Here is a 19,955-nt window from a genome sequence, read left to right as displayed (position 1 = left end):
ATTTATAATGGTTGTTCTACCCGATGCAGTCATATACTGTGCCAGTGATCGCTGTTAATGATGTCTGTTGTGGCATTTAGGGTGTTGCTGGTCAAGATGGCCGCACTGGCCCTCCTGGACCATCTGGCCCCAGAGGCCAGCCCGGTAGCATTGGATTCCCTGGTCCCAAGGGCCCAGCTGTGAGTAGTGGCACATGACTCTGATGTTTTTCCATTTTCATTCCCATAAGAAAGAACTTGCAGCTTAAAAATGTGTTTTAAAGAAGACATTTTCAAAATGATTGTAAGTTACTCAAATCACTTTTATTTTATACTAAAATGTATTTATTCTTTATTAATAAGCAAGCTGTTTGATGAATGGAAATTCAGCAATTCTGTACACTGTACCCAGAATGTACAGCTCACATATTGTCCATTTCTGTTTATATAACTAATTCTGATATGTTGAGCTGCAGTAGTCAGATAGGTGTGACAGCATGTAGACATCCACACATGTGTCTGTATCCTTTAATTTCTTATAGGGTGAGCCTGGGAAGCCTGGTGAGAAGGGAGGTGCTGGCCCTTCTGGTCTGAGGGTAAGTATTGCTCTGTATGCTGAGATCAGGAACATAATAATAATAATAATAATAATAATAATAATAATAATAATAATGATAATAATAATAATAATAACCATATTTATGTGCCACCTCTTATTATATAGCTACCACTTCCTTATACAGCAGTCCTTAGTGTACACAGTTATAATATAATAAGATAAATAATAAAACACAACAAAAATGTATACTCAAAGTGTGTGAAAATAATGAACAAATAAAACAGGAGCAACAGGAACACATACAATACATGAACATAGAATATATGATACAATAGATAGATGAAAATGTCATTTTATAGCAATCATAAAAATGACCGTTTTGAGTCATTCAAAAAGGGTCCCACTCTAGTTTGCTGGGATAACGCATACTACAGTTTAGCTGCAGAAAAAGAAAACTTCTATTGTAATGTATTTTGGAAGAACATGACATATCCTTTTCACTCACACACTCAGTCATGCTCAATGTCCAGCACCGTACTGACCTCAGGGTACACTCATGATTTTGTGCTAATTATCCAGTGGATAAAAAAGCATCGGATTAGTGGGGACCAATTAGTGTTCATGTAGTCACAGCAGCACTAATTGATGCCCATTTATCCATTACATTGCTTGGTTGAGAAGGAAACATCAACCCTTGTTTTGTAATAAGGGGGTAATCCAGTCAGGAAAACACTTCACACTCGATTCAATTATAATGATCTTTATTTCTGCAAAAAGAACACGACTGCTGACACAGTCGATATAGAACCAAAAAAAAGCTGTATACAGCTATCCTTTATACTCTCTAACCGAGATTGTGCAAGCGTGCGTGCATCACTATCAAGGAGTACCACCTCCTTCGATAAGAAAGTAGAAGTTCCTCTATCCTCTTGTCTCGAAACCTAGGAGGTGGAACATTCTGGTCTGTGAGATATTTTAAAGTATTTTAAGGTTACTCAGTGACATAGAAGGTATAGAAGATACACGGTGTTGAATAGGAGACATCATTTTCTATAATCTGTAAAAAGAAATATGATAATAATATGGATAACAGCATGTTAAATGGACTACATATGATAAAAGGTTTAAAGATGGATTCTGATGAAATGAAAAGTTATCTGGTTATACAGGGGCGGCCTGTAGCGTAGTGGTTAAGGTAAATGACTGGGACACGCAAGGTCGGTGGTTTTAATCCCAGTGTAGCCACAATAAGATCCACACAGCCGTTGGGCCCCTCAGCAAGGCCCTTAACCCTGCATTGCTCCAGGGGAGGATTGTCTCCTGCTTAGTCAAATCAACTGTATAAGAGCGTCTGCCAAATGCCAATAATGTAATGACAAGTTATCCATTTCTCTTGTCTATTCAGGGTCCTTCTGGTCCTGATGGAAACAGTGGACCAGCTGGTGCCATTGGAGCTGGCGTAAGCACTGACTCTACTGCATCATACACCAGTTTTGTTAAACAAAACAGTTTAGAACATTCTAGACATTCTATTGTCTTCTACTAGAGATTTTGCCACAAAAATGTGGAAAATTGTAAGCACAGCAGTACTGGTTACAGAAAGCAGAATCTTGTTTCCATAATACTAACAGTGGCTGGGATGACACTCAGTGATATTGAAACAGTTTTCTTATTACACTGCAGGGTAACACTGGTGACAAAGGAGAGCAGGGTCCCGCTGGTACCACCGGATTCCAGGTTTGTATATTTATACCCAAAAATGCAAGACAGAAATACAAATAAAAACACTTGGTTGTGCAGATTCCAGATCCCTGTTATATCTCAGTAAATCACATTAGTAAAGCTTCTATTTAACATACAGTTCCATATTTTTCTGATGATGTGCATGGCTGATTGATTGATTGATTGATTGGATGGTTGGTTATTTGGTTTATTGATTGATTGATCGATTGATTGGTTGTGTCTCCCTTCAGGGCCTGCCTGGCCCCGCTGGAGGTGTTGGTGAAGTTGGAAAACCTGGCGAACGGGTCAGTAACAGACCATTGAGTGTACACTGATCATGGCACCCAACAGAGTAAAAACATCATATCAGACCACATGACACATATGGAAGTGGGGACATACAGTAAGACCTTGTTCCAAATTACATATTATTCCAGGCTCTGACCAAACTCAGGTCAATATCATATATTGCGCTATAATACTGACCAAATAGTCACATATTGAACTGTGTATCTCAAATGGCTACTGGTTACCTGGGTGACATATTGGATGTTAGATGTGAAAGATTGTATGACCATAGACACATAATATTTCATGAACTATTTAAAACAGCAAAGAAATCACATCAACATAAATGTTTGTTTGGGCCATTCCCCATCCCCTTACTTGTGTCCAATAAGAAAAAGAGAGGTTGCCTATTCCATGGTAATCAAAGACACTGCATAAGCATATGTCTAATATAAATTACTGCCCACAAATACATACATTAAAATTATTATAATTGTTTGGATGCTAAACTATGAAACATAAAACGTATTTGAGGTACCTTTAAATATATTTGCCTTTGGAATGTAAAATAATTTGAAGAAATGTCAACTTTTCAACAGGGTGCCCCTGGGGAATCTGGACTCCCAGGACCTGCTGGTGGCAAGGTAATGTCTTTATTTTTGTATATTCGTAATTCAATTGCAGTAAAATATTTGTGTTACCATCTTTCCTTCTAATTAATTCTCTGTGTGACTAATTCTTTCTTTTTCCCGGCTCTGTTACAGCCATTTAGTACATACGTAGATATGTGTACCATTCATTTGGAAAGAAAGTTAGTAGTGGTTAAAATAGTAAAGTAAAGAAGATGTGAAGGTCACCATCTGTTGCAGAGCAGCAGAAATCCATGTTATAACATTGTTCCTTTCCACAGGGAGAGCGTGGAGGCCCTGGCCCTGCTGGATCTTCCGGTCCCCAGGGTCCCTATGGACCTCGTGGACCTGCTGGTCCTGCTGGAACTGATGGAGGCAAGGTATGCAAACTGTGACTTTATTACAGTCACCAGGTACTTTCACCACTCACAAAAATGCATACACAGAAGCAAAAGTTTGCAATTACAGCACAGGGATATCTTACTCTTCATCAAAAAGTCTTTGTTTATCTTACATTAAACATAGTTGTATTTGAGAAAAATATATATGGTGAAATGTTACATTTGTAATGTAGTGAAAAGAAATAAACAGAAAAATTGGGCTACATTGGCCCAGGCAGTAAGATAAGTCGTCTAGCAGATTGAACCGGGTTGCCGGTTCAATCACACCCTGGGTGTGTTGAAGTGTCCCTGAGCAAGACACCTAACCCCCAAATGCTCCTGATGAGCTGGTTGGTGCCTTGCATGGCAGTCAATAGCTGTTGGTGTGTGAGTCTGTGTATGAATGGGTGAATATTCAATTTACAAATTAATATCATTAACATATGCTGGTGCTCATGCATAATAACATTACCAGCGTTTAGCAGAGGCTCTTATCCTTTATAATTTTTTATACATAGTATTAATTTATACAGCTGGATATGTTTACTGAAACAATGCAGGGGAAGTACCTTGCTCAAGGGTATGACGGCAATTTATTTCCTCTGAAATTAACCTGCAACCTGTGGATACTTAGCCCAGTGCTGTACCAATTACACTGAGCATTTTCAGCACTAGCATAACAGTGATGTTTTTCCACCCTTCAGGGCGAGCCTGGTCCTGCGGGACTTGCCGGTGCTCCCGGTCACCAAGGACCATCTGGCATGCACGGTGAGCGTGGTGGTGCTGGTACTCCTGGACCCAAAGGCGAGAAGGTAAACATCCTCAATTTCCGACATGGCACATTGCCACAAACAATGACTGGCAACGGTGCAGCTTTAGTCTTAAGGATGAATGACTGCATGGGGAAAGGTGGTACAGTAGAGCATGGGCACAATGGAATTTTTTTATTTACAATTAACTGTAGTGGATAGTTTTAACTGATCTTAACGATTCCTATTGACATTGATATCATTGTACATGTAGATAGAGTATATTATATCTCCTTGTCTCTTGGTTTCATGAACAGTAGCATGCATTAGTACAACATAGCAAGAGTTTCACAATTATTGATCCAAAGATTTCATTAGCAAAATATTCATAAAACTGCTCATTGTCTTCAAACCTAGGGCGAAGTTGGACACAGAGGATTGGAAGGCAACTTTGGTAGAGATGGTGCCCGTGTAAGTAAAAAAAATTTCTGTCGTTGTGTTGTCAAAGTGTTATTTATTTGTGTTTTTAGATTTTTTTTTAATGATACGTGATCATTGTCTTCCTTCCCAGGGTGCACCAGGACCCAGTGGACCTCCTGGACCTTCCGGTGCCAATGGTGATAAGGTAAAAGATTTGAAATTTGTCCACTGAGAAATTAATTTGTTTGCTGCTCTACTTGTCATGGTTAAAAACAGGTAATAGTGCAGTTATAATGCTCACCCCCGTTACTTGATAGGAGTATCTATCACAGGACCTAAAAAAGAAAACCATAACTTAATTCCACTGACAATTTTGTCATGTTTGGTTTAACCAACACATCATTTTATACTCTACACTTCTGGTATGATGCATGAATCACAACACTATCAGATGAACTAAATCAATATATTTGATATATTTTTAGAAATAAACAATCAAACCGGTCAATCTCCAGGCTGTAATCAAATAGTCTGCAATATGACTTTTGATCAATAAATCGCTGTCAGGATGCAATGCATCAATCATTCCTCAGACCTCAAATGATTTTCTTTCACCAGAGATTGTAACACCTACTGTATAGTAGACTTTCACTGGTCCGGTGTGAGTACATATAAAATAGACTTAAAACTGATGGTAGAGTACTGTGCGGAAGTCTTAGACACCCTAGACTATATATATATATATATATATATATATATATATATATATATATATATAGGTTTTTTTTTGTGTGTGTTAGTATAAAAGAACACATTTGAGATTTCCAAATATTCAGTTTCCAAAAGATTAAATTTTAGAGACATTTTTGTATTTAATTTTAAAAAGTAACATATTACTGTAAGCAATTTACTACTTTTTACATAAAAACTTAATCAAGGCTGTCTGAGATCAAGCAAGGAGCCAACCAAAGTCTGCAAAAGAACTGTGGCAAGTTCTCCAACATGCTTGGAACAACCTCCCTGCTGATTGTCTTATAGAACTGCAGGACAGCGTTGGCTGTCTCAGAGAAGTGATGCAGTTTTAACGCCGAAGGGTGGTCACAAAAAATATTGATTTGATTCAGTTTTTAACTATTCTGTCAAATTACTAATATGTAATGTAAAATGTATAGTATGTTTATTTAGGACCTTTCATTAAATTATTTTTGAAAGAATCTTATCTGTGCAGAATGTTATACAGGTGCCTAAGACTTTTGCACAGTACTGTATATGATCTAAAATGACAAATAAGTACTGTATAACTATATTTACAATGAAGGGGCGATAAAGAAGTACCCTCTACATAATGTTGAATAATCCTTTGCTATAACAAGAATGTTACTGAGAGCTCAAGGCTTCCAGGAGTGACATCAAACATTTTTTTATGATATCTGACCAGACATCATGACATTTTTATGGATGACATTTGTAATCTTTAATTTTACTGGGTAATCTATTTCCATGTTTTTGATGACAGTAAACCTCATCTCTCTTAGGAGGATGTGATAAAATGTATTCAAACATAAATCTGAAGGAAGGTTGTATAATTAAGAGACATAGACTAGCTATCCTGAAATTTCAGCTTTGACACTTGTGGATCATACCAAAGATTATTTTAAGGTGGAGACGAAAGTCAGCACACCCTGCGGCTCTCCAGGACCAGGGTTGCCGACCCCTGGCCTACACTTTTAAAATAGGAAATGACCATGCACCTATCTTGGAGGGTTGGTCTTAAAGTGAGCGGTGGCAATGGGAATTGATGGCATATTGCTATTTTGATGCCGCTGATTGCACTTGGGGTGGCAAGGTGGCACAGGCCCATGGTCCCAGCCAGGGCCTTTCTGTGTGGAGTTCTTTTCAGGTTTCCTCCCACAATTCAAAGGCAAGCAGATTAGGTTGTTTAGAATGTTTAAATTGCACCAAGGTATGAGTGTATGAGTGAATTGTGTGTATGCCCTGCAATTGGATTGGCTACCTGTCCAGGGTGTATTCCTGCCTCTTGCCCAATGCATGCTGGGATAGGCTTCAGCAACCCCCCATTACCCTCACCAGGAAATACCAGGTTATATAATGGATGGATGGATGAATGCATTACATTACATTACATTACATTACATTACATTATTGGCATTTGGCAGACGCTCTTATCCAGAGCGACGTACAGTTGATTAGACTAAGCAGGAGACAATCCTCCGCCGGAGCAATGCAGGGTTAAGGGCCTTGCTCAAGGGCCCAACAGCTGTGCGGATGTTATTGTGGCTACACTGGGATTAGAACCACCAACCTTGTGTCTCCCAGTCATTTACCTTAACCACTACGCTACAGGCTGCATTATGACCACTCCAGAACCTAGTCTTAAATCATGTTGGAGCTTCATTGCTATTTTAATTACATAATATTACATAATATAATATAATATAATCTAATGCGATTACATATGACTGAGCAACATGAATACACCCTCCTGTCTCTGACACATGCAGGGTCACATGCCAATTAATGAACTGAAATGCTGGCAAAATAACTTTTTTTTTTTTTTTTTTGCAGTGTAGAGGTAGATTGGCACAAGGCCATACAGGGGGTGCAAAAATTTGGGCACCCCTGGTTTAATTAAGCATTATGGAATGAGAATTTGTGGTATATCGTGGATATTGGCACAGCTAGCAGGGTGGGTTACACCCCCCTAGCTGTGCCAATTCCACAATATACCACAGGTTTAAGTTACCAAATTTATCTCCAAAATTTCACAAAAGAAAAACAAGACAGACTTTAAATGAATGTATATATTTAATGCAACTATGTTTTATGGTAAATGTATTCTTCCGCTGAACAGTAGTTTATTGGATGCTAAGCAACGCTATTGCTAAGGTTAGCTACTAGCAATAATGTATCCCCACTGACTAGCTAGCTAGCTTGCTAGTTTACATTGCACCAAACAACACTGACACACAAGTCCTTTGTCTTTATTGTAGACGTTTAGCTGGACACATCCACACATCCTTTATTGAAATAACTCATAGCGTCATTATGAATCGGGGTTTGGTGGTCTTGCTGGTATTTCGATCCGAGGATGTTAGCTTAGTTGTATTTATTTCATGTATTTATTTCATTCCTACTCCTTTCCAAATCCCAGAGAACATCAAATGACAGATGAAAATCACTCATTTTGTTTTACTTTGGTAGGCTACTAGTGGCGAGATGATAACGTTATGTTAATTTCGGTTACAGAGTAGATTTAGTGATCTACAAACGCAGAATACTATTAAAAGATGTGTGAACATTCCATTGCATCATGCGTATATCGTGAATATGTGCACGACTGGAATGCAAACTGACCAATAGAGACAATGGACTGGACCTATCCTAAAATGTTTGTTACAGTGAATCTGTATGTGATCGAAAGCGAACCTGAATTTGAAATGTGAGTTAAACATGAGACCTTTTTGCTCATTTTAAAACAAGATGGCTTTCTATTTTCATTTTTTACTGCTTATAAATTAAGGGCCTTGTGTAGAAGTTTGATCCCTTTTGGATTATTCTTTGATGATTACTAAGGCCCAGACCCAGGTTATTTATTTGTTAGGGCTTCAATGAGTCCGGTGAGAAATTCTTGAGGCTAATGTTCAAGGTCAGTCCAGACATTGAAGTTGAAGAGAGGTTGGGTATTCCAGCAAGACAATGATCAAGAACATACCTCAAAATCAACCATAAAGTGCCTCCAGGAAAGACGGATGAAGGTTTCGGAATGGCCACCATAGTCCCCAGACTTGAATATTATTGAAAATCTGTGGAGAGATCTCAAACATGCAAGGAGTCCAAAGAATATTTCTGAGCTTGAGGTGTTCAGCCAGGAAGAATGGGGAAACATTCTGAGAATTGAAAGACTCTTAGCTGTCTAAAGGAAGCATTTACAAGCTGTTATATTATAAATTAATCTTGCTTTAAAATTTGAATAAATGTGTCATGTTTAATGTTATACCATTTAGTGGACAGGTTCGCTTCTGTTCACTTAGATGTTTTTTGTAAAAGGCTTTTTGACCAGGGGTGCCTACGTTTTTGCACGCTACTGCAGATGTATTGCCTCCTTGCCAAATGCCTCATTGTTAAATGATACATATGCATTTGTCAGATTTATGATCCAGAATTTTATAGGCATGGTAACGGCAAGATCAAGGCCATCATTATACTGTTTGGAAGATAGTTAATTTCATGTACACCGTGTCATAACCATAATAATCATAATTCCTTCACCAAACTGACTCATTATTTTCAATTTAGGTAAATAGAAACACTCATGTTAATGAATCACCGGTGCCCTGCAGAGATTAGAAAATGAGACTTGTTCTCTAATGCAGTAGAAAATGGGATTTTAGGATTACTTACACTGCAAAAAAGTATTTCTTAACAAGTGTTTTAGTCTTATAAGTTCCCTTTTGCTTGGCATGTGAAAATATCACTCACAGAATATGCCATTGGTTAATCTTGAAACTGTCTCACCTCATTGGAAATAATTTTGTCTTATTTAGTAAAAAAGTCATAGGAATACAACTTTAAGTTTAAATATGAGACTAACATACTAAGCTTTAGTACTTGCAGTGTGGTTTTTATTCCCAAATATAATATGTGTTTGAGATGTATCTTTGTTGATGTTTTATATCTGTTGTAACAGGTCTCTTGAAATAGAGATCTTGATCTCAACAAGACCAGCTGTTTAAATTAAAGGAATAATAATAATGTTCTTCCACAGGGTGAATCCGGCTCCTTTGGTCCTGCTGGACCCGCTGGCGGCCGTGGTCCTCCTGTAAGTATCTAATTTTTCCCATTAATGCAATCTTCAGCTAACCTCCATGTGAACTAGCAGTTAAAAGTACCCATGAGTTCTTTATAATGCATCTACCATGCATACTGAATTCAATGGACATGTTGTATTTCAGGAACAGTTCATTTGACTGTCCTTTATTGTGTGCTATGGTCAAAATAGTTCTTATGCAGTTGATGCCAATTGCATAATTACTATGACTATGATGTGCACATGTGTACTCTGAATCTTCTTCTTTGTCCTAGGGTGAGCGTGGCGAGTCTGGCCCGGCTGGAGGCCCTGGCTTTGTTGGACCCCCTGTAAGTAAACACAGCTTCATCAATAGTCATACTATTTGTAGTAATAATTGTTTTAATAACTTTTTTCATATTATTCATATTTTTACAGCAATTGGCATTAGAAATATTCCTCCACACACGCATAAACATATCCACAGACGTGTGCACACTCAGTTAAGAGTATGACATATTTGGTTGTGAGAGAGAATACCTTTATTTAACCTTGTAAGAAATGCCCTGTTTTGTTTGGAGTGACAGAGTGACTTGTCCCATGTCCATTGCAGGGTGCTGATGGTCAGCCTGGTGCCCGTGGTGAGAGAGGCCCAGCTGGAGGAAAGGGTGATATTGGGCCTGGTGGACCTGCTGGACCTGCTGGAAACTCTGGACCCGCTGTGAGTTACACTTGCACAACATCTGCAGTTACACAAGCTCACCTGCATAATATTCCTTGTTGTACATTCAAATTACAGTGGGTAAAGATAATAGCTTCCTTTTCATTGATTTATATTAAAGTAATGTAACATTAGATAGCCCAGCTACAAAACCCTCCGGACCCCTCCCTTGAAGAACCTTGACTGGTAGTATGTTTCTGATCTTGGTGGCGATGATCTGAAACGTGTTCCTCTTCTCTTGGCTTTTAGGGCCCCTCTGGTCCCGGTGGGCCCCCTGGTGCCCGTGGAGATGGTGGTCCACCAGTAAGTACAGTTGCCTAGTTCAGATACGCTCAAGAACACATATTCATCCAGTGAGTTTGGTCTTCTGCTAACAAATGACTCATTTCTATCCCAGGGTCTGTCTGGTTTCCCTGGTACCGCTGGCAGAGGTGGAGCCGCTGGCCCAGCTGTGAGTGTTGTGCTTTCATTTTAGGGAAACACTGTAAAATACCTGCACATGGATTAAGATAAGTGCACATTATAGCTATATTCAAGTAGCCATTCACCATTCAGCATATCACACATGATATTTAATAGCTATTATACCAGGAAATTATGTAAAATGCATTGATTCAACATTAGCCAATAATAAACTGGATTCTCAGGCTCCATTGTATAAGCCAATGTTGTGAAATCAAGTAATTAGTAAATGCTAAACTGAGTCCATTTTCATCAACCATCCAGCATTCATATTAGTACTAATATCTCATACAGGGCATTGGTGGACCTCCTGGACCTGCTGGATCCTCTGGAAAGGACGGCCCCCGTGGCCCCCGTGGTGAGCCTGGCCCCGCTGGAACTAATGGTGAGCAAGGTATGGGTGGACCCCCCGGAGCTGCTGGAGAGAAGGGCCCAAGTGGAGAGAGCGGTCCTCCTGTAAGTCACGTCATTGTGTCTGCACAACTCAAATGTAACCCTTTAAGAAGCTGGGAAGATTTTATCAATAGCTATGTATTTTTATCAGTAAAATCACACATCACTTTAATGGGACTTTATGTGTACTGATAAAAGATCATGTGAACATGAGAATTCAGGACATTCAGTCTATCTAGGCTTGCCAGTATTTCTATAGTCTAGACCATTGTGTCACGCCTGTTCTCCATTGCAAGGTGCCGAAACCTATTTTAGCCATTACTAAACTGCATGGTGTGTTTGGGTATGGGACAAATCATAGTTACAGATATCCCCCATTGTGTGTGCTTCCTCAGGGTCCCGCTGGTATTTCTGGACCCAAAGGTATGCTCGGCTCTCCTGGTTTCGTTGGTCTCCCTGGCCAAAGAGGTGACCGTGGTCTTCCAGGTGGTGCTGGCGGTGTTGTAAGTTTATTGCACCATGTTGTTCGACAATGGTACTCTGAAAACGATCACCCTTTAGCTTTAAACACTTTGGGTTGGTTTCAGGGACAGGGATAGAGAATTGAATTTGAATTTAATCTGTGTCTGTGAAACTGGACCGAGGTATATCTACTATTGAGAATCAAGCATACACAAGTAACATATTTACTTCCACAGAGATACTCTTAATGTAATGGTCTTGAAAACAATTATTGGTTCGAGATAACATCCATTATACTGCATATCTGAAGAGATACAATTAAACATTGGGCAAAATACATCTGCCATTTCATTAAAAAATATGCTTCGTACCCTTCATACAAATATATTGTTCAATCCATTTGGGGTTTATAATTGTCCTGTTGTGATGTAGAACCTGTACTGTTCTGTGTGATTCAGGGTGAGCCTGGTATGCTGGGCCCAGCTGGACAGGCTGGACCTCGTGGACCTGCTGGCAACATTGGCATGCCCGGTATGACTGGTCCCCAGGGTGAAGCAGGTCGTGAGGTAAGTGTGGAGTCAAAATTAGATTGGGCGTTTTTAGTTTGAATAATTATCACAGGGAAGTCACCTTTTAACCACATTTCCAACATGAATGAATTAATTCCAATTAATTAATTCCAACTGTCTGTGTTACTGTATATTCCGTTTGGCCACTATGTTAGTTTCTCAAATCTACAGTTTAGTTTACCAAATACAGTGTAATCTAAGATTATAGATACCATAATCCATAAACCATAGAAGGCATGTGACCTTCTATGAGTTTACTGGGAAATTATGAACTATTTATTAACATTATGCACCTGACTCGCAGTGCATGTTTCAGTGAAGTTAATGGTTCAGAAAGCAAATGGTCACCTCACCTATTTCTTTTCAGTTACATATATTCAAAAATTTATTCTTGAAATATAACAGCCAAACATTTATTTACATCACCCAAAAAAATAGTTTGTGCTTTGAAAATAAAAAATAAAAAATTCAGAACAGCACTGCTTAGCCATGGTATGCACTCAAGGCTGTGATATTTAACCCCATTTGATTTCCCTCTACAGGGTAGCCCTGGCAACGATGGTCCTCCTGGCCGTCCTGGTGTTGCTGGTTTCAAGGTAAACTTCTTAATTCCTTCGAGAATATTCATGTTCACTTCAATTTACTATTTTATTGATTAATCTGCTATAACTCACTGGAGATGTATGCACACATACACATAAATGTGCACTTATGATCACATGCAGTAAATAGTACACAATTCTATCCAAAAGTCAATGGAGCTAGAATATGCAATAGACATAATATATTCCATTGCCCATAAGATTGTTATATTGTTTACTGATCAAATACTACAGTTGTACATTATCAAGTGAGCTCCATGCGTGTTGAGTTTTGGCTTTGGCCTTTTGGTGCCATGCAGTTAAATCACTGATCACATGACCTTTCAGGGAGATCGTGGTGAGCCTGGCTCTTCTGGTCCTTCGGGATCCGCCGGTGCCCCTGGAGCTCACGGACCTGCAGGCGCCGCTGGCAGACCCGGAAATCGTGGAGAGTCTGTAAGTGTCCGACCTCACCTCAACTTGCACCGATGCAAACGCCAGAGTCACAGACCATCATCAGAAAGAGACCTAAGAGCAAACTGATGAAGCTCATGCATGCCTGCCCAGATGCTCAGCAGTGCCAGCAAAGAGCTTTACATGGTTCTCCTGCCAAAATGGCTAATGAATTTGTGTTTCTGTTCATTTTTAGGGTCCAGGAGGCCCAGGTGGTCCTGTTGGTCCCGCTGGTGCAAGAGGTGCTGCTGTGAGTAATCAGAATGTTGAGCAAGTGCACATTTTCTTTTTTCTTTCACTTTTTGTCTTCTCTCTTACGTGTGCTTTGGGTTTATGTGGTAGGGCCCTGCTGGACCTCGTGGAGAGAAGGGGGTTGCTGGAGGAAAGGGAGAGAGAGGCCTGAAAGGACTGCGTGGACACACCGGCCTGCAGGGAATGCCTGGACCTGCTGTGAGTGACCTTGGACCTAAAATACATCAGTGCCACGGCAGCATGCTTTGAGCAAGCATGGGCTCTGGGCTCAATTTAAATTTTCATATCGGCTTGGCTGCCTTGCATCATCAATTATAATCAACTACATATTCTACCAGCCTGTTAACATATTTTGTTATGTTGAGTGTAGAGCTGGTCTGAACTGGTCAACCAGCTACCAGATGTTTCAAAACCTTTTTTGAGCATTTTCTTTTTTCATCAGGGTCTACATTTATATATTGCTGTTGTTGTTTATCCCTGTTATTACAATAACTATAATTGAATAATTTAAAAGCATGAGACAGTGTGGCTACAAGATCACACCATTTTGAGAAATTGTACCCTTTGTACAACCTGTCTGTTCTTGACCGGTTCTCTCCCTTCACACAGGGTATTTCTGGTGAGCAAGGTTCTGCTGGCCCCGCCGGTCCCGCTGGTCCTAGAGTAAGTACCACAGGCACGCGGTCGCCACGAGGCATGCTTATTATGATTATGTTTTTGCAGGCAGGTGCCTTTAACAAATCTTCCTGCTCTTTTATTAGGGCCCAGCTGGTCCCCATGGTCCCCCTGGAAAGGACGGCAGAGCCGGCTCCCACGGTACTATCGGACCAGCTGGCCACCGCGGTTCCCCTGGTCACATCGGCCCAGCCGTGAGTATGCCCTGCTGCGCATCCCCAGGCTTAGCTGCCACTGCGTGCCCAGGAATCCTGATTAAACAGCTAAACTGATGCTGTGGCAACATGAACACAACGATCACTTTATTGGACCACTATTATGTATTACTTCTTTTGGTTTTATTATTTTACTGCTGCAGCCATGTTGCATCGAGTTGCTGGATGAATAGACATTTTCATTAAAGAGCTGGCGTCCAGGTTTACCTAATAAAGTGGTCACTGAGTGTAGGTTGGCATTTATCTATTGGAATTCTCTGAGTTCATAAGGCATTAGTTTGAATGGTAAAAACATGAGAAAGTAATACTTAAGTTATGCACGTACCTGAGTGAGCAGGGGAATCTTAGAAGGAGAGCCATCCCAGGCCCTGGTGGCCTTGGAGACAGGATACACCTGGTTGTTCCTTGTGTTTGACCACAGGGTCCTCCCGGAATTCCTGGTCCCCCCGGCCCCCCTGGTGCATCTGGCGGCGGCTACGATGTGGGCGGCTATGATGACTACAGAGCCGATCAGGCCTCTGTCAGGGCCAAGGACTATGAGGTTGACGCCACCCTGAAGTCTCTCAACAACCAGCTGGACAACCTGCTCACACCCGAGGGCTCCAAGAAGAACCCTGCCCGCACTTGCCGTGACATCAGGCTTAGCCACCCAGAGTGGAGCAGCGGTGAGTGCCCTCAGCACCAGCAGGCACCCCAGGGACCCATTCTCAAGAGCAGACCCTGCTGTAAAATCCAGCTATACCAGCTTGACCAGTTTGAACATTCAGCTGGTCAAGATGGTCATACTGGCATAGTTTGGTACGAGCTGGTCAACCAGCATGACCAAGCTCGTCATAAAGCTGGTCTAGCTGGGTATGAGCTTGTCTGATTGATCTGGTTGCTAACTAGCTACTTGTCTCAACCCAGATATACTGTATGACACAAAGCAGGATTACTGAGTTAGCCGGGTAACTGCACAGAGTAAAACCTTTTTGTAAAAAGTAAAAGGTTTTACTCTGTGCAGTAATCTGGCTAACTCACTAATCCTGCTTTGTGAAACTGAGTACTGTGATAAATTCCATTATTTGCTGAACAACAAGGAAAACCAGCACACTCTGTGGCTCTCCAGAATGAAAATCCATGTGCTAGATTATTAGATGCAGTCAAGTAAAATGGGAATCCAGTGCAGACAGGTGATCCTTGCTTAACCCGCTGCACCTGTCATCAAGCAGCACACTGAAATGATGCTTGAAAGGTCACTCCGTGTCATGTGGTGTTGTTTATGCAGCCAGTTGAGACACACCACTCATATCATTCTTGCATGCTCTGTAGGCTACTACTGGATTGACCCCAACCAGGGCTGTATCATGGATGCCATCAAGGCCTACTGCGACTTCACCACTGGACAGACCTGCATCTACCCCAACCCCGGCACCATCTCCCACAAGAACTGGTACAACAGCGCACAGACCAAGAAGCATGTCTGGTTCGGCGAGACCATCAATGGTGGCACTGAGGTACATAGATATGGATGGCAGGGGATTCCCTTTGCTCCTCCATTTGTCTCTTTATGCATATGCATGAAATATTTATTTAATATATATTGTCATAACATTGATAAAACCTGTAGTAGGAATTAGTTGCAACAAATCAATTTTGATTGAATGGTTGGCTACCTTGGGGTAAAATCCAGCTATGACCTGAACTGGTCAACCAGCTACCAGCTGTTTCAAAACCTAGTTTGAGCTGTTTTGTTCAGCAGGGTGGTTAATTATTGAATTAATGTTTCAGTTTGCCTACCACGACGACACCATCAGCCCCCAGAGCATGGCCACCCAGCTGGCCTTCATGCGCCTCCTGGCTAACCAGGCCTCCCAGAACATCACGTACCACTGCAAGAACAGCATCGCCTACATGGACGGCGAGAATGGCAACCTGAAGAAGGCCGTGCTGCTGCAGGGCTCCAATGACGTGGAGCTGAGGGCGGAGGGCAACAGCCGCTTCACGTTCAGCGTACAGGAGGACGGCTGCACTGTAAGCCCCTCCTCTTCCTTTCTCACCGCCAATCACAGACATCGCATTAAAAACCAGGATGTAGGGACAGAACAGTATTAAGTTGTAGTTATGCAGCAACCTTGCTGCTCCAAAAATGGAATAACAGACACTTTTTTAATGATATTACAGTAGATAGCATTTTGAACAAAATTCACTAGTTGTTGAGGTATGAATAATTTTTAGAATAAGAAGCTGAATTAGATGTGAAAATTAATTTATACAAGCCAAATTTGCATGGCTATGATGATCTACAATAGACAGGAGAAGTGAGATTCAGAACAGATATGATCAGAACTGCAGTCAACACTCAACACGAAAAAACCATACTACTCTGTCATATTTGATCAAGAATAATTGATGAAGCCTACCTTGGTGTCATTCAGGAGTATAGTTTCCCTTCGTAATATTTATTGCATATATTATCACAATTGTGTATTCAATCAAATTATTATTATTATCTGATTATTCTATTCTACCATTCTAAAAAGATCTCAGTACACAAACAAATGTACTATAAAATCATTTCATGAATAATCTTGTTTAGAGAGCATTTTGATCCAAATGATGAGGCTTTGATTCAACAAGTCAAGTCAGTGTTCAATCACCATGCTGAAACATTTGTCCTTTTTTGCATTCACAGAGACACACTGGCCAATGGGGCAAGACAGTCATCGAGTACAGAACAACGAAACCATCTCGCCTGCCCATCCTCGACATTGCACCTTTGGACATTGGTGGAGCTGATCAAGAATTTGGTTTGGACATTGGCCCAGTCTGTTTCAAATAAATAGACTCATGATAAATTAAAGAGAGAAAGAAAAAAAAGAAAAAAATCTCTGCCCTCTGTTTTTTTTTATACTGAATGCTGATTTCCCTCTGCCCATCCACTTGCTTAAATTGGGCCCTATCGGAGAAGACAACAGACTGATCGGAGCGTTGTTGCAATGCAAATTAATACAGAAGTCAAAGTCACGTGGGAAAACACCTTGTTGTGGGACCTGTCATCATTTGTAAAATAACAAAGTGTAATAAAAAAGATGAAAGTACACCACTTGTGGTCTTTGTATATCTTCCAAAGAGGAAGTTTAAAACCACAGCTTTCAAAGGTTTAAACTACCTCATGACCGTATTGAGAGAGAGAAAAAAAACTTGCATCCCAATTGTATGAGTTCAAAAGGCTTCAAGCTCGTTCCCGTTTCAAAGGTGCTCAAATACTTGAAGCAGTAACATGGTGCTATGCATACGGCTGCAGAATGAACCACTTTCTAAAGCAGTATTACTTTGTATTGACCTCCAGGTGGCGTCTGGTACAGTTTTTGCTGATAACCCCTTATTAAGCAGGTGGAACCCTCCCTCAAACTGTCTGTCTAGTTTTGACTTGGTTTTATTTTATTTCTTATTTGTGTCTGATTTTGTCCCTCCCACCCCCCGCCCCCATTTTTTCAGTCATTCCCCATGTTCACGCTGTTAAGCACATCTTTTCCGTCTAATTGGGATAATGATGTCTCTCTTTCAAACAAACAACAAAGTTTATTGTACCTATTTTGTATATGTGAGATGTTTAAATAAATTGTGAAAAGTTCTGAAATAAAGCATGTCCAGTGTTCCAAAAAACCAGACAACGAGTTAATTGCTTTCCTGTTTATATATTGCAATGAATGTGAGAATTGGGAAATGAAATAAGTTATCAGGCTGTTGTAATATAGAATCCCTTACTCTTAATCTTACTCTTAATTTCACTTGACTACTGACATTTCATGAAAAGGATGTAGTGTAGTGTCAATATCCAATTTTAACTAAAAAGCTCAACCTTTGTTTTATTTTTGTTTTCTTGTATTTCTTATTCAAGTTGTGTTGGTCCCATTGCAAACTTCTATAAACACTTTCCTTTTCTGCTCAGCTGTTGCTTACCCCACCAAATGATACAATAATGTAATTTTGTTTCAGTCAATGTGTATATCACGATATACAACGTTTCCTGTTTCAACAAAGCAAAAGCATAATTAAACACTGATGAAGAATACTCTGGTCCTCCAATTAATGTTTTTTTAATCTGACAGACCCCCCTCTACTTTTTATACAAAATAAAAAGGAAAATGTTTATTATTATATTTGTTGACTTTCATATATTTTACGTTAAAAACAATGATTATTCTAAGTCGTGATACAATTTAGTATTTCAAGAAATTCCGTCAGTATACTTTTTAATGGTATGATTTCTCTAATATTTTTTCACATACTGATCGATCTTTTATATAAATCTACATTAACTTTTTTCATTTTTAACCAATTATTTAGATATAACAAGGCCAAATCAAGAAGCAGTCATGATTTCATTTTCATTTCCAATCATGACTTGTTTTCCTTTTGGTTGATCACATTCTTGCACAGTCAACTGAATTACTTAGAAAGGACATCATTCATTCATTTAATATATAGTCATTGTTACATATACACCGAGTAAGCACTTTTAGGTATGCTCATTCGGTATTTTTTGACTTATTAAGTCTTCTGCAGCAGTAGCCTATCCACTTAGAGGTTTGACACGTTGTGTGTTCAGAGATGCTCTTTGCATACCACAGCTGTAACGTGTGGTTATTTGCATTACTGTCACCTTCCTTCCATCAGCTTTGACCAGTCTGCCCATTTTCTTCTGACCTCTCTCATTAACAATATGTACCTGCCCGCAGAACATCTACTTACTGTATGTTTTTTGTTTTTGCACCATTCTCTGCAAACTCTAGACTGTTGTGCATGAAAATCCCAGGATATCAGCATTTTCTGAGATACTCAATCCACCCTGTCTGGCACCAACAATCATTTCACGGTCAAAGTCCCTTAGATTACATTTGTTCCCCATTCTGACATTTTTGCATTTGCATTCTGGCTTTTATGCATTTAGTTGCTGCCACATGATTGGCTGATTAAATATTTGCATTAACAAGGTGGTGTACAGGTCTACCTAATAAAGTGATAACTGAATGTATATTTAATTGATTCATTCATTATCCTAACCCGCTCATCCTGAACAGGGTCGCAGGGGGGCTGGAGCCTATCCCAGGATACATTGGGCGAAATGCAGGAATACACCCTGGACAGGTCGCCAGTCCATCGCAGGGCACACACACCATTCACTCACACACTCATACCTATGGGCAATTTAGACTCTCCAATCAGCCTAACCTGCATGTCTTTGGACTGTCGGAGGAAACCGGAGTACCCGGAGCAAACCCACGCAAACACGGGGAGAACATGCAGACTCCACACAGAGAGGCCCCGGTGGACCGGGATTCGAACCCAGGACCTCCTTGCTGTGAGGCAGCAGTACTACCCACTGCACCATCCGTGCCGCCCAAGTGTTTATTTCATTTATTAAATGAGTTAATGGGCGGTAAAGTCATATAATTGTATGGGCTCAAGAACATTATCATATGACTACAACAGGAATAGGAGTTGCCCTGGCCTGTCTGATGCCTCAAACAGTACTACAGAGACAGTCATCTACTGTTTTGGGGTTTTACTTGTCAGTTTGCCAGCATTATTCCAATTGCTGTTTTCCTGAGGGAAATGTGCTGCCACCTTGTGGAAATAATGGGACAACTGCAA

The 19,955-nt window shown here is 40.3% G+C and overlaps 1 protein-coding gene across 2 annotated transcripts in view; it reads left to right on the top strand.

The window, feature by feature from the left end:
- The window catches only part of col1a2 (collagen, type I, alpha 2), a 38,751-nt gene extending 20,379 nt beyond the window's left edge, over positions 1–18,372 (top strand). For both annotated transcript variants that reach the window (XM_061254314.1, XM_061254313.1), the window contains 28 exons: positions 81–179; positions 521–574; positions 1,943–1,996; positions 2,221–2,274; positions 2,511–2,564; positions 3,147–3,191; positions 3,458–3,556; positions 4,261–4,368; positions 4,723–4,776; positions 4,877–4,930; positions 9,512–9,565; positions 9,829–9,882; positions 10,146–10,253; positions 10,503–10,556; positions 10,651–10,704; positions 11,010–11,171; positions 11,504–11,611; positions 12,029–12,136; positions 12,682–12,735; positions 13,069–13,176; positions 13,370–13,423; positions 13,516–13,623; positions 14,035–14,088; positions 14,187–14,294; positions 14,737–14,980; positions 15,627–15,811; positions 16,086–16,328; positions 16,990–18,372. In XM_061254314.1, coding sequence (XP_061110298.1) covers positions 81–179; positions 521–574; positions 1,943–1,996; positions 2,221–2,274; positions 2,511–2,564; positions 3,147–3,191; positions 3,458–3,556; positions 4,261–4,368; positions 4,723–4,776; positions 4,877–4,930; positions 9,512–9,565; positions 9,829–9,882; positions 10,146–10,253; positions 10,503–10,556; positions 10,651–10,704; positions 11,010–11,171; positions 11,504–11,611; positions 12,029–12,136; positions 12,682–12,735; positions 13,069–13,176; positions 13,370–13,423; positions 13,516–13,623; positions 14,035–14,088; positions 14,187–14,294; positions 14,737–14,980; positions 15,627–15,811; positions 16,086–16,328; positions 16,990–17,136 — 2,682 coding nt within the window. In that variant the 3' untranslated portion in view covers positions 17,137–18,372. The remainder of the gene's footprint in view (positions 1–80; positions 180–520; positions 575–1,942; positions 1,997–2,220; positions 2,275–2,510; positions 2,565–3,146; positions 3,192–3,457; positions 3,557–4,260; positions 4,369–4,722; positions 4,777–4,876; positions 4,931–9,511; positions 9,566–9,828; positions 9,883–10,145; positions 10,254–10,502; positions 10,557–10,650; positions 10,705–11,009; positions 11,172–11,503; positions 11,612–12,028; positions 12,137–12,681; positions 12,736–13,068; positions 13,177–13,369; positions 13,424–13,515; positions 13,624–14,034; positions 14,089–14,186; positions 14,295–14,736; positions 14,981–15,626; positions 15,812–16,085; positions 16,329–16,989) is intronic.
- Positions 18,373–19,955: the final 1,583 nt, after the last annotated feature.

Source organism: Conger conger, chromosome 9, assembly GCF_963514075.1.
Source record: "Conger conger chromosome 9, fConCon1.1, whole genome shotgun sequence".
Classification (NCBI taxonomy): domain Eukaryota; kingdom Metazoa; phylum Chordata; class Actinopteri; order Anguilliformes; family Congridae; genus Conger; species Conger conger.
Note: the sequence above shows the minus strand (reverse complement) of the source record. Positions and strands in the feature narration are given on the sequence as shown.